Here is a 14846-nt window from a genome sequence, read left to right as displayed (position 1 = left end):
ATAATTCAGTCATGTTATAACGACTGTATTAATGTATTGACTCTCCTTAAAGATATATTGAACTATGTTAATTTTTGTTGTTGAATATTTTAATGCAGATTTCGAAATACAGCATAAAGGTATATCTCCATGAATACAGAAAATAAAAAATAAACACCAATTGAATATTTTATTGCAAACAATTTTTTATACCTTGATCTTTTAAAAACGATTATCGAAAACAATAATTAAATACATTTAATGTCATTAAAGTGGAGAAGACATTCGGCGCAGCATTTACACATTATGACGTCATAGTACTAGTAGCATTCGGCACCAGTGGAAAGATGTTTGGTTCAACCATTGACCTATAAATTAGATGTATAGGTCCATGGTTGAACACACAGTAGATAAAAGAGACCGTTGAATATGATTATGTTTACTCTTATTTTTCTTCCAATTTTCTGACACAGTCGTAAAGTATGTCGCGTAGCAATATATATCGTTGGCCGTCTTCCGTTAGGCTAATGGTCGGTGTATTCGTCACATATCCGTAACCTAGTTTTAATTCGAGATTTCCGAAGCCTTCTTGGCCACCTACTCCGCTGTGTCCAAACGCTTTACCAATCTGTGAAATTGAAACCAAATCATGTTATTTCAAATATATATTGTAATCAACATTCATTTTTTTTTAATTATTGAAACCAATATAAAGCCTCAATACTCAATTAGTATTACTATTATATACTATAGGCCTATTGCTAGATATATGAATATTCTTCAAAGTTCAGTTTGATTTACCGGACTTTTGCTGATAATCACACCATGTCCAAACTCAACATCTATCATAACAACTTTGTCCATGCCCTTAGTAACGACTGTATTCAACTGTTCAACTGCTTTCGCGGACATGATCCTCTTCCCGTTCAATTCCCCTCCGTTGACCAAGATGCTGTATAGTTTAGCTAGGGCCTCGGCTGTGCCAACACCAAACGCAGACGGAACTTCAACAATTCTGTTCTCGGGATCATTTAATTTGTATGGCTGAAATTATATAAAAAGTTTCATCAGATATTCTCATATCAAAACGTATGTTTAGTAACTCAGGAAAAGTTAGGAAATGTTATCCATAGGAATTGCATGGTTCGCATGTATGACACGCCCTGGAAGACACAATAATGTCCGGTGTCGAGACCGCTCGTGTCGAGTTTACTCATCGCTTATGTCGAGTTACCACTGCTCGTGTCGAGTTTACTCACCGCTCGTGTCGAGTTTACTCATCGCTCGTGTCGAGTTTACTCATCGCTCGTGTCGAGTTTACTCACCGCTCGTGTCGAGTTTACCCATCGCTCGTGTCGAGTTTACTCATCGCTCGTGTCGAGTTTACTCATCGCTCGTGTCGAGTTTACTCACCGCTCGTGTCGAGTTTACCCACCGCTCGTGTCATGTTACCCACCAACGCTCATGTCAATATACCTACCGCTCCGCTCGCTCACTCAAACTTACATTCATCAACAGTTGTTCCGTATTCTTAAGCATTTTGTCATATAATGTATCGCTTCCGCCAAACAATGATTTAAATATGTAGGAGCGCATCAATGGATTATTAATCATTACAGATAACATTTGACTGGTAGTGTATTTGTCTTCCTCCATCCGTGTCGCTCTGTAAAATAGCTCTTTGCGAAGTCCAAAATGGATGTCAATTCCTTAAAATATAAAAATGTTTACTGTTATTTTTCAAAACAAAAAATATTTTGATATCCTGTTTACCAGCGCGCGTGCTACCAAAAGCCTGTCCACACTGCAGAAAATATTTCATGCGACATTAGGGTAAAACAATATATTAAGACAGTGAGTACAGTATCTGTACAACTGCCGGGTTGTTATATTGGTTTGTTGAAATGAGAATAAGGATTTTTTAGAGACGTTTGTTTTGTCGAGAAAAGAGAAGGGGCCATGTCTAGACTACGCAATGACAACACAATCGACAGAGTGCAGTCCTTCCGTTCCAGATACTTACCAAATGGTACTTCCAATTCATCGTGGACAAACTGACCAAGGGCTCTATGTTTCGGGTCAACTTTCTTCAAAAGAACGCCACAGAAAGACGCCATCGTCACAGCGTGGTAGCCATGTCCAGTACCTATCTCCCATTGTGGCACAGAGTCTGCCAGGACATCAGCCAAGCGATCATGATCTCGAAACAAATCCCAAGAAAGCGATTCATTTGGGAATGGAATACCGGCCTACGTCATCAATTAAAAGAAGAAAACATCATTTTATGAATATTGATACGTTTTTATGTATAGCTATACTCTTAAGCAATTGCTTGTATTAGTAATAGGCAGCTGGCCATTTTTACTTAAAGTTTATGGCCGGTTTACTTCTGGTGGTCAATGCACGGCCTGTAATCTGTAGGAATAGATTGCCTGTATAATTATCATTGAGAGGGGCACCATTCAGCTTGGAAGTGCCGAGAGTATTGTAACCAGGTATCAGATCCAGGTATCGATCATATGCCTACGTACCTGATGGCTGAGCAAAGTTTCAACAGTCACGTCTTGTTTGCCATGCTTACCAAACTCCGGCCAGTACTTTACAACCTTATCACTGTACTTGAGTAGACCTCGGTCGACTAACATGGCGATGGATATAGCAGCCACACCCTTACCGCTCGAGTAAATGTTATGGAGTGTGTCTGGCTTCCATGGTCGATGGGCCTCCTTGTCAGCATAGCCACCCCAGATGTCAACTACCTTCTTACCTTTATGGTACGCCGCAAAAGCTGATCCACCGTCAGACGGTTCTATGCCATTTCTGTAATGCTCTCTAAACAAAAAAAGTGTAAGGCTAATACCAAATATATAATATAGGCTCATATTGTATAACATTATGCCATCTTTTGATATTCATGTCTGTTAATATTTTGCTGTAGGCCTAAATAAAGTTTTTTTGACATTGAATTTCTGTGTTTATTGCTCCAAAGCTCTGTCTATACTATCAAACTAGTTTGATAAAAAAAATTGATGTACCTAAATATGGTAGTATTACCCAAATATGGTAGTGATATGACATGATTGTAGTAAACAGGGCTTTACACGCGTGCGAAGTATACCTTATTTAAACCATATCCTGTATGTAGATTATAATACGCTCAGTGTATTAGTGTATAGGAGCTTTTTTTCAATAGGATTATAGTAGTTGACCTCTATTGTATTGTACAGTATATCGCTCCTGTGGGCTGCATTATAACGCTGTATATATTTCAACACTATAGCATTCCTATATATGAATACAGTACTCACTTGAATGCTTCAAATACTCTTTCGAAGCCTGGTTCCACTCGGCCGTCAAATATAACTGGCAACTTCTCCTTCCATAGTCCTGGTAGATACAAGACGGCTACGGCAGTAACAGCTACGACTAAGGCCTGCTTTAGGATCGACATACTGCCTTGCTATAAATGCTGTGTAATCAATGTTACTCATAGTCTAGTAAGCACGGCGATATGTTTATCACGACTCGTGTAAACACTGATTGAATACCCTGGGTCACGTCACGTAGGCTTTTAAGCTTGGTTCCCACGGACACAAAACGCAATTAGGACGTAAGCGGTCCAAACAATTTGGGCAATCACGACGTAGTGGATCATCGTCTGAACTGCCGCTTGTGATTGGTTGCGTTACTTCGGAAACTAAGTTGTAGACAATAAATGCAATATGCTCACGTTATAACTAATTTATTCGTTTATTGATTCTCACTTAATCAACAGCAGTAAACAATATTGTAGAATATAAGAATCCCAAACTTTAATACATTTAAACTTGCTTATAAATAGATATCCCATTAAAAATATAATCTTAATAATAATTAGAATAGTAACATTTCTTCTACTTAGTCCTAAAATATTTAAATTTACTTTTTCATACATTCCTGATTATTGGGCATTCCTTTTCAGCTATTTGTATGCCCGCATAATAGGCTGATTTACTATTACAACCTATTATTGTAATCACGTATTTATCATTGTTGATTATAAAATTGTTTACTACTATCACTGTGTAATATTATTTTGATATTTGGAAGCAGTACATTGTAGCCTAATTTTTGACACTCTTTTAAAACCGATAATCATATTCAGGTATACTTTATTAATTCAAATGAAAAACAGCCAAAGGCTGAAATCTTGTTTCTCAGAGAAAACACACGGACCTAACAGCAATAGAGAAACAAACACAACCTACTACTGTATTTAACTATTTTTGTTACTACCTCCTAACCCGTGCTCCTGTATAATATGACTGGCAGTTTACTTTACCAAAGGTTAAGACTGAAAGAGCAAAGACATTCATCACTAACTTTGAAGTTTTCCACCAATGGAATGTTCCCATCTCAATTGTTTAGCCAACATTGCATACATTTTATACAATATTTTAACTAACTTTTTTTAAAAATCAAATTGTTTTTGATTTCTATATCCAATTAACTCAATAATGTATTAATTAAAAAAAAAAATGTTTTTGTGTAACTTTTTTATCTTAATTCTTTATCTTTTTTTAATAACTCTTTTATATATTGTAATATTCAATCACAATTATTTATTGGCATAATTTATTCCGAATTTTGAATCTTACTTTACTTAAATATTAGCAATAGTTAGCAACAGTTGATCTTTTCAATTGCTCAGATCACGATGGCAATAATTTAAATTACTGTAATGAAAAGCTTGTTTGACATCACATATTTCCAAAAGAACGCTACTTCTTCGTCTCTATTGGCTACCATTATATGAATCCTACGCCGCAAATATTTGAAAAATAAATAACGAGATTCATTCTTATCCTATTTTAACATTGATTTATGATTAAATTTACAGAATTCAAATTTAGGTTTCACTCAATTTCAATGGCAACACAGCTTCCTTATTCAATGCCTTTTCCAGCAAAAGCTTCGTTGTAATGCCACCGAGAATATCCAACTGCGACACGACAACGTTAAGCTCTTTACTAGCCCATGTCACCATTTCGACCGCCATCAGCGAATCGACACCGTAGTTGATCATTGGTTGGTTGACGTCAATGGTTTCAGGTTCAACGCAGAGCAATTTACCCATCTTTTGTTTCACGTTCTTTTCGATGTCTTCTAGGCTTAGAGAGCAATCGGTTTTAGCGACCTGTTGGCCCGTTGCCAGATGTACGAATTTCATGCTTTCAGGGTATACAAACATTTGCATCACGTTCCAGTCCTGAAAAAGAAAAATGGTAGACATTATCAACTAAAGTTCCGAGATACAGTGCGTTTTATCATATTTAAGTTGCTGATACACGCGTTATACTGTAGCATCCTAGCAATACAACACGTTATCGGAAACGATACACAATGAGAATCCGTTACGTCGTGGTTCATTCCATTATCTTTTGTTGTTATAATTATGCTTAGCCTTTGGCCAACGAAATTTCACTTTTCACTCTTTTTGTTACTCTCATTTTGAAAAAAGGAGTGCTTCCGAACACTTGCCATTTCTCCCTGTCTGTTTCCTTAAAAATATTTTGCCAAATACAATAAATTTGAACATGACATTTGCAATGTAGTATAATATTTAAAATAATGACCACGTACCTGATTTGCAAGATAAACAGCGGCCGGTTGATTAGGTGATTGCAGAAGATTCGACAATCCTTCTAAGAATTCGTCGACGTGTAGTGACAGGTGACCTCTCATGTTCAAAGCCTGTGCAACACCGGATTTATCTTCTAAATAACCCGCTCCTCTTACGGGACTCAACTGTACACTTAGTGCTGGTAGACCATCACCTCTTCTTTTTGCAGCAAGAGCATCCAGGAAGTTGTTTGCTGCTATGTACATAGACTGTGATGAATTTCCACACATAGTAGTCACAGACGATAGTAAGAAGAATATTTCAAGATTCATGTCTTTAGTGGCATCGTGCAAGTGCTGGGCACTACCAGCCTTTGATGACAAAATGTTGTCAATTTCTGAATTGGTCAAGCTCTGGAATGTCTCCTCCATAATAAATCCTGCCAAGTGAAACACACCTTTAATCTCTGGTGCATGTTCACTCTGTAATCCCTTCATCAAGGCTAGAACATTATCCTTTATGCTTAAATCCAATGAGTACTTGTACACATTGACACCTTTGGCTTCGAGGTATTTTAGGGTCCGTCTACCAGACGAATTTCGACAACCACGACGGGAAACTAACGCGATATGCTTCGCTCCTTTATTCGCCAACCATCTAGCCATTGCTTGTCCAATGCCGCCAAATCCACCAGTGACGATGTACGTTGCGTTTTGTTTGAACAGCTTGGTTGTTGGGTTTGTTTTGGGAGGTTGTATCTCATCCGGGATATTGAATACTACTTTACCAATATGGGATCCTTTGGCGGTTCTCGCAAACACCTCTTGGTATTCTTCAATCGACGAGACTTCAAATTTGATTGGTTTGAAGATTCCATTTTGGAATTTGTTTGACACTTCAGTCAAAAGCTTACTTGCTCGTGGTTTGTCTAGATCAATCATGATGTCAATTTGACTTGATATAAATGTCTTATTCTCAAGTAGCATCTGCATCTGGAGATTTGAATTCTGTAGAATGTCACGCTTTCCAATCTCACAGAACCTGCCTCCATGAGCAAGGCATTCGATACCTTTGATCAAGAGGTCTCCACTTAGCGAGTTTAACACAACGTCAACACCGCGACCGTTTGTCCACTGCATGATATCATTGTAAAACGCATCTGATCTTGAGTCAGATACATACTTGATGCCTAACTTTTCTTTAAGGTATTGTCGTTTCTTAATAGATCCAGCTGTACATATGATGTTAGCCTTGGCCATTCTGGCAACCTGTATTGCACTTAGTCCTACCCCACCACAGGCTGAATGTATTAGGACGGTTTCTCCTGGCTGCAGATTAGCACGTTCTATTAAACTGTGATACGAGGTAGAAAATATTATTCCTATACCTGAACTCTCATCCCAGGTTAAATTGGATGGCTTTTTTACCACAAGTTGAGCATCACATATTGAATGAGAAGCGAAGCAATGATCACCAAAACCAATAACTTCATCACCTTCTCTAAGGTTTACTACACCTTTACCAACTTTCTCTACAATGCCACTTAGTTCCAAACCGAACTGCTTCTCTTCAGTCTTTATCAACGCATTAAGCATACCCAGTGCCATCATCACATCTTTGAAGTTTAAAGCAGCACTCTTGATTCTGACCAGTACTTTTCCATCATCAGGAATCATTTCATTCAGGTATGAAACGCCTAAGTCGTCTAAAGAAGCTAGCGCCGATGATGAACTTTGGGTTAACTGCCAGTACTTCGTTGATACGCTTTCAGTGTTGATGTTTGTTGGGATTATTCTAGGATAGAAGTATGCACCATCTCGAATAGCAATTTCTCTTTCTTTGTGATCATATGACATGATGTATTTTGCTGCAAGTTCAGCCTGTGCGCGCGAAGAACTCTTACTCTCCAGGTCAATGGAATAAACTGGAGCATTAAATTGGTTTGTGATAGCCCGAACAACGCCAATGGCTTTGCTCCCTTCTATGTTTTGTGATCCATTATTCGAATCAGTGGTTATAACCCATATTTTCTGGAAAGCTTCTGACGAGTTATCAACTTGTTGTAAGAGCTTGAAGAGATTATGACAGTTACTATCATTTGAGTTCCACAAGTATATTACTTCGGTTTTGTCTGTTTCTGTATTATTGATGAGAATACCTTTGTTGATATCTGTTAATGGTTGAATTATAACTTCCGCACTAAGACATTTGCTTAGACAGTCAGCAACGGCATTTGTTTTTCTGTCAGTGAAAATCAAATAGCGCTGACATTCTGTGTTTTGATCAATTGTTTTGATGCCTTTATGTACTGTTAAAGAACGTTTTCGCCCAAGAAACATGCTGTGGAAAAATTCTCCAGTTGTTGTTTCTGATTCTACGTCAGCAAAGCCGTTGTCCACAAGCGCTTGTACCCATCCTTCTTTAGACAACCAGCAGGTGTTGGTTCTGAAGTCCTGATAGACCCAGCATAACTCAAGAGACCCGAACACAAGTTCAGCTACATAGTGTGTATTTGTCGCCTCGTACATCAAGAACAATCCATCATCAGTCAGTAAATCTCGAATTCTACCAAGAGCAATATTGACGTCAACAACTGAATGAATTGTGTCCATACACACGATAAAGTCTACCGTACCAGGAACAAATCCCTGGCTAGCTAGGTCCTTTTCTATGTCAAGTTGCTGATACTTAACAAATGGATATTCCTCTAATGCGCTCTCTGCGTGCATGAAAAATGTGACGCTCAAGTCGGTGAATATATACTCAACTCGCTTTTCTTCTCCATACTTCTTTAGAGGTTCGAGTATGTATTGTGCAAGACCACCCATACGCCCACCAATCTCCAGAACACGCACTACTGATTTCTCTTTCAATGCCTTTTGAACAGCTCTATCAATGATATCTGTACCTGCTTTGTAGAACAATTTTGTAGTAAGTGAATCCATGAAATAGCTGGGAAGACATTCTGGTCTGAAGAGAAGCTTCACAGCACTTCCTGGCTCTATAAGAGTTCTGGTGAAATTATCTCCAAGGTTTCTTATCATTCCAATTTCATGTTCAAGTTCTGGCACAGCTTTATAGAGCTCATCGAGGTTTCTATGAAGATCTTCGAATGGAATCGTTTTAACAGATGTATCGGCCGCTATAGCTCTCAACCGCTGTATATACAACGGGTGCACGTTGTAAGTTGAACTGTCGACCGTTTTAAGACCATGACGAATATAAGACGCACATATTGATCTAATTAAAGGCGCGAACTTTTCAGCCTTTGCTATACCGTCTGTTTCATCAGTGTGTATTTTTCTTTGAATAATATCATCGAACACCTCACTAACTACAGACGTGTTTCCCATACATGCAGATGAAGTTTGCCATATCGTCTTATACAGACATTCACCTAAATCAACATCTGAACGCGTCCCGTTGATGTTTTGGCATCTAACACCCGTAAGTTTTACCAATGTACAACCGTCACTAGTAGATAGTATGATATCACCAACCAAGAGCTTACTATCGCATTCTGTAACATTAGCATATGCCATTAGTTGTTGACATGGTGGTATTTTAGGAACAAACATCTGAAGTTTGTCAATTGCAACTGGGAGATAAAGCGTTGTTGTCTCTCCAATGGTACTGAGAAGAAGCTGAAAGCAGCCATCTAACTGTGTAGTCTGTATACGTTGATTATTATTTTCAGCAGGGCACAGGTACGCAAATGCTTCACCGTCTCCAGCCATCACCTCTTCAATCACCTGAAACGCAGTTCCGTAATTCAGACCAACTGAACTCATTCTACCGTAAAATTCATCTTGTGTTACGCTGGTGGTACATCTTTTCAATATATTCTCCTTATCAATTTTAACTGATTTCGTTTCTTTGTTATTCGTAGTTAACAGCTCACAGCTACTGTAAACAGTGTTGTTCGAAGTGACTTCAACGTAGCTACCATTTTTGACACACGTCAAATTAAGACCAACAGCATTGTTACTGCTATCAGTGTTGTCTGGCCAAGTACATACTCGCTTAAAGCTCGCATTTGCCAAAGATGGAATTTGATCGTCGGCAAAATATGATTGCAAAGCGTACTCTACATATCCGGCCGCCGGGAAAATAACGTTGTCTTGGATTACATGATCAGCCAGGAAAGGAAATACCGCGAATGTTATGTTTCCGTTTTGGCCTTTGTATGTCCGGTCATCCTGACCAAGACGTCTGTTGCGGCGCTCTTCACCCTCAATCCAAAACGAATTGTGTTGCCATTGATATTTTGGAATATCAACCCATATTGCAGCATCACGGGTAAAATTATCCCAGTTAATATCTATGCCACTTGTGTACAATTGACCAAGTGCGAATAGGTTGGTCACTTTGTCATTTTGTTCTCTCTGTCCGGTTGACAATGTAATAAGGTCAGTCTTACCTTGCCCCTTACCAATCTGTTTGATAGACGATGCAAGTGTTACTGAAGCACTCAGTTCTATGAAGATATTTGCGTTGGTGTTACGAAGAACGCCTTCTATGGCCGGGCAGAATTTGACTCTGTTTCGTATATTACTCCACCAATAGTCTGTGTTAAAATCACCGTCATACACTTCACCGGTCAATGTTGAAAACATAGGAACAGATCTTACTCCTGCTGGCGTGGAAACAGCACCTTTCATTGATGTTCGAAATGGTTTTTCCATTGGATCCATTATTGGTGTATGGAAAGCGCACTGTACTCTAAGCTTCTTTGATTTGACATTGACGTCGTTGTCAATACTATTGATACTTTCATTTGATCCTGCTAAAGTTAATGACCCGGGAGCATTTTCGGCTGCAATGTACAGATTCTCATATTTGTTGCACATTTGTTCGGCGTCATCTAGTGTAAGCCTGACAGCCGCCATGCTTCCGCAACCTTTCAACATGGATTGGTTTTTACTTCGGTGATAGACAACTCGTACTGCCTCAGTTAGCGTCAGGCCACCACATGCATATGCGGCGGCGATCTCACCCAGACTGTGTCCAACAACCACATCAGGTTTAACACCCCAGTAGCACCACAAGTCAAATAGACCGACTTGCAGAAACAATAATGCCGGCTGGCTTATTACCATGTCATTGAAGTTTTCTTCAGTTAGTAAGTTTTTCTGACCATTAAACAGACCTTTATCGTTTAATAGAGACCACCCACTAATTTTCTGGAAAATCGTGTCACACTTTTTTATGGACTCCCTGAATATTGGTTCAGTCTGGTACAATTTTCTTCCCATATTGATCCACTGTTGCCCTTGCCCTGGAAATACGAAACATATTTTATGTTCTGGGTTGTATGTCGTGCCAGTTGAGATACCGTCTCCACCACCATTGGTAATAAACTGCTCTAGTCTTTCTTGAAACTGCGATCCAGAACTTGCAGATATTACCAATCGACATTCGTGGTGCTTCCTATGAGTCGCCTGCCATCCCACTACACGAAGAGCATCTTCTTTATTCTCAAACTCTTTCCACTTAATTGCTAAATCTGTAAGTGCAGCAGACGACTTGGCTGAGAGGGGTATCAACAGCGGCTTACCTTCTTTTGTGCTTGAACCAAATTCCCATCCGACGGGATCTAATAAAGCATTATGTTTTTGTTTTGGCGCCTCTTGGAAAATAGCATGAGCTAGAGCGCCCGCGAATCCAAAACTATTTACTCCGATAATGGATTTTTCATCATTTGGCAAACGCTCCATTTGGGTTTGAACTTCTAATTTCCAATCTTTTAAGTTGATCTTGGGATTCGGCTTGTTGTAGTTGATGGTCGGTACAAGGTAGCCGTTATGCAGCATTAGTGCTGCCTTTATTGTAGCAGCGGCTCCGGCAGCACATTCACTGTGACCAAAGTTGCTCTTAACTGATCCGATCTTAATTGGTGCATCACGATTTGGTCCAAAGGATTTGCCGATAGCTTCTGCTTCAATGGGATCTCCAACGGGTGTTCCTGTGCCATGTGCCTCAAGATAGTTTACATCAGCCATATTCACATCAAATGTTTTGTACGTCTCTTCAATGATTCGCTGCTGATCAGGCATTGATGGCATAGTAATACTCTGACTGTAACCGTTAGATCCTATTGCAGTTCCCATAATAGTCGCATAAATATGATCGTTGTCTTTCATAGCCTGATCCAATGTCTTAAGAATACACGTCCCAAAACCTTCGCCTCTAACGTAACCCTTGGCTGTATCAGAGAAGGGACAACATTTACCATCTGGCGACAGCACTCCAAGAGCGCTGAACCCAACAGTAGTGTCAGGGAGAATCAATGCGTTGACACCACCCAGGACAGCAACTTTACATTCGTTATCTCTAAGCGATTTGCACGCAAGGTGCATGGCAGTTATCGATGACGCGCAAGCGGTATCTACGGCGTAGCTTGGCCCCTTCAGATTAAACACGTATGAAATCCTGTTGGCTGCGACACTGTGCGCTGTACCCGTCAATGTGTAAGCGTTTACCGTATTGGCATGGATATCGAGTGTTTGGATTGGGTAATCCATTAACCCAATTCCAACGAACACACCGCACGAGTCTAGGTTATCCGGTATGATTCCAGCATCTTCAAAGGCTTCGTGGGTAACCTCTAGTAAAATTCTCTGCTGGGGATCCATCGATGATGCCTCTTTCGGTGAAATTTTGAAGAACGTGTTATCGAACTTGTCGATTCCATCAACAAATCCACTTTTTGGTGATACCATCTTTCCTGGCTTCGTCTGGTCATCATCATGGAATTTTTCAATTGACCAACGGTCTGGCGGAACATCAGTGATACAATCCTTACCACTACAAAGAACCTGCCAGAAATCCTCTGTCGAGGTTACTCCACCAGGCATTCGACATCCTAGAATAAAGTCATTCAATAATACTCACTGAGGTTTTAAAATTCTAAAATATTGCATCATCTACTGTATTTTTTGTTTTATTTGCCTCTCACTAAAGCAACGCAATGGCGTGGGTGGGGCTGCGCAAGTGAGTTGACCAATCACAAACGACAGTTCGGGAGAGCCATCGTTTCGTGATTATCTCCATGGACATGCACTCTTTCTAAAGGTTCTTATGATATGACCACAACCATCATAACATTGATTTAGATTTTGCAGGGAGGAAATGAAATGTGGAACTATTCTATGGATTTGGACCTTTCATTTATTCTATAATAACAAAAAAAATAACTTACCTATGCCAACAATAGCAATTGGACACTTCTTCGAGTTTTCATTCATGATGTATACTAAATGTAAATCTAGGCCTATGGAAAAGAAATCACATAGTTATGATACTATTACTAATAACAAGTCAAATTAGTTAAATAAGAAGTAAAATTAAAAATGTTGTGTGCTACATCATGGACTTACATAACGGGAACAAGAAGTGAAAAACTATATAATAAGTAGCCAAGAACGTTTTCGAAATAAGATGGTGATAATACATTTTAAAGTTTTTATGCAAAAAGACAAGATTGAATAATTAGAATTTCGTGATTCTGTTAGTTTCTTCTGTTAACCTTTCACAGTAAAAACGGTCAAATGTTGTGTTTAGTTCTATAAATAAATGGAACAAAGGTTTGTATTTAATAGTTTTGGTTTAATTTTACTGTACTGTTGTTAAATATATTTGCTATCTTTAATTATTAATTTACACACAGCACAAATAAGCTTCCCCAGTTTATTCAGAGTATGCCCAATAGTAGTAATAAAAATTTTTTTCACATAAAGTTTAATAGTGAAGACAGAGCTTTACACAGAGAATTAAATGTAAACTCTCTTCGAGCAGCAAAGCAATTACGTTCTTTTTGTTGAGCCTCTGTCATCCTTCGGAATTATTTACCCGTCTAGGCCTATATCCGTCAAGCAACTGATTTCAACTATTTGTTGTTAAAAATCACCTTTTAAGTACGTTTATTCTCGTACTGCTTCATCAAGTCGTGAATGTGATTTAACAGCAACTTATATCCTAAAGCGTGGTTCCCACTAGAGACGCAATGACTCTATGTCGAAATGTTAACAGCCGACAGTAAAGTTACAAAAAAGTACGTTACTCTTTATTTATTTAAACAATATTTTACGAGGGTGGTCCATCCAGCCGAAGCTGATCATTAGGGACCCTCACAAAAATCATGACGAGACATAAACATGTAACAATAGAAATTAAATTAAAATAAATAGAATTTATAAAGTTAAACAAAATAAAATAAAGCACAAAAAATTAGAATAAAAAATTAAATGAATTAAATAAAGTTGGAGCATTGAAGCTAAAAGAGTGTTTGAAAAGTTCCAAGTAAGGTCTGGGGATAAGGAGATCACCGTTAGTGATCTGCTATGTGGCCATGCGCCCATTAGATGTGATCTTGTGCAGAAACAGTTAAATGTAAATGGTTGAAGTGTTTAGACTGCGGTGTATAAGTACAAATGTGTAAATGTATGAATGAACCTTGTACGATAATAATAAAATTCAATTAGTACGTATATTCCTTATAATGATATACTGTATATACATTAAATTAGCAGGCACACAGAATAAACAGTATTCACGACTATAACCACTAAATACCACGTTAAAATAATTCTCAAACATCTTATACAGTACATATAGTTTTGTTTCATATTTTCTGTAAATTGCTGGTATAATTAGTTCCAAGTAAGGTCTGGGGATAAGGAGATCACCGTTAGTGATCTGCTATGTGGCCATGCGCCCATTAGATGTGATCTTGTGCAGAAACAGTTAAATGTAAATGGTTGAAGTGTTTAGACTGCGGTGTATAAGTACAAATGTGTAAATGTATGAATGAACCTTGTACGATAATAATAAAATTCAATTAGTACGTATATTCCTTATAATGATATACTGTATATACATTAAATTAGCAGGCACACAGAATAAACAGTATTCACGACTATAACCACTAAATACCACGTTAAAATAATTCTCAAACATCTTATACAGTACATATAGTTTTGTTTCATATTTTCTGTAAATTGCTGGTATAATTAATATATACAGTATTATATGTATTAAATATTATTACTGACATATTTCTCTTTCCCCGTTTAGACACTGACACATCATACCTGTGTTTTAAAGAAACTTTTGGCTTCTTTTATTAAGCTCTGTCTACACTATAAAACTAGTTTGACAAAAAAGTGTGATGTGCCCAAATATGGTAATAATACAGTTTTTATCACACAAAGTTTTATAGTGTAGGAAGATATACATAGAGAATCAAATGTAAAATATCTTTACT

At 38.2% G+C, this 14846-nt stretch overlaps 2 protein-coding genes across 2 annotated transcripts; both read right to left on the bottom strand.

Moving 5' to 3' along the window:
- Window positions 1-163: 163 nt before the first annotated feature.
- LOC144837598 (beta-lactamase domain-containing protein 2-like) lies at window positions 164-3517 on the bottom strand. Its single transcript, XM_078692787.1, has 6 exons — window positions 3288-3517; window positions 2511-2811; window positions 2003-2228; window positions 1486-1688; window positions 781-1023; window positions 164-607 (listed from the first exon to the last, which is right to left on the bottom strand). Exons 1-6 carry the CDS (start codon window positions 3428-3430, stop codon window positions 425-427), a joined length of 1299 nt encoding a protein of 432 aa, XP_078548913.1. The 5' UTR covers window positions 3431-3517; the 3' UTR covers window positions 164-424.
- A 1152-nt stretch (window positions 3518-4669) lies between these two features.
- On the bottom strand, window positions 4670-13415 carry LOC144838112 (putative polyketide synthase 1). Its single transcript, XM_078693471.1, has 4 exons — window positions 13346-13415; window positions 12783-12854; window positions 5602-12446; window positions 4670-5227 (listed from the first exon to the last, which is right to left on the bottom strand). Exons 1-4 carry the CDS (start codon window positions 13413-13415, stop codon window positions 4868-4870), a joined length of 7347 nt encoding a protein of 2448 aa, XP_078549597.1. The 3' UTR covers window positions 4670-4867.
- Between the last annotated feature and the right edge of the window lie 1431 nt (window positions 13416-14846).

Source organism: Antedon bifida, chromosome 3, assembly GCF_963402885.1.
Source record: "Antedon bifida chromosome 3, ecAntBifi1.1, whole genome shotgun sequence".
Classification (NCBI taxonomy): Eukaryota; Metazoa; Echinodermata; class Crinoidea; order Comatulida; family Antedonidae; genus Antedon; species Antedon bifida.
Note: the sequence above shows the minus strand (reverse complement) of the source record. Positions and strands in the feature narration are given on the sequence as shown.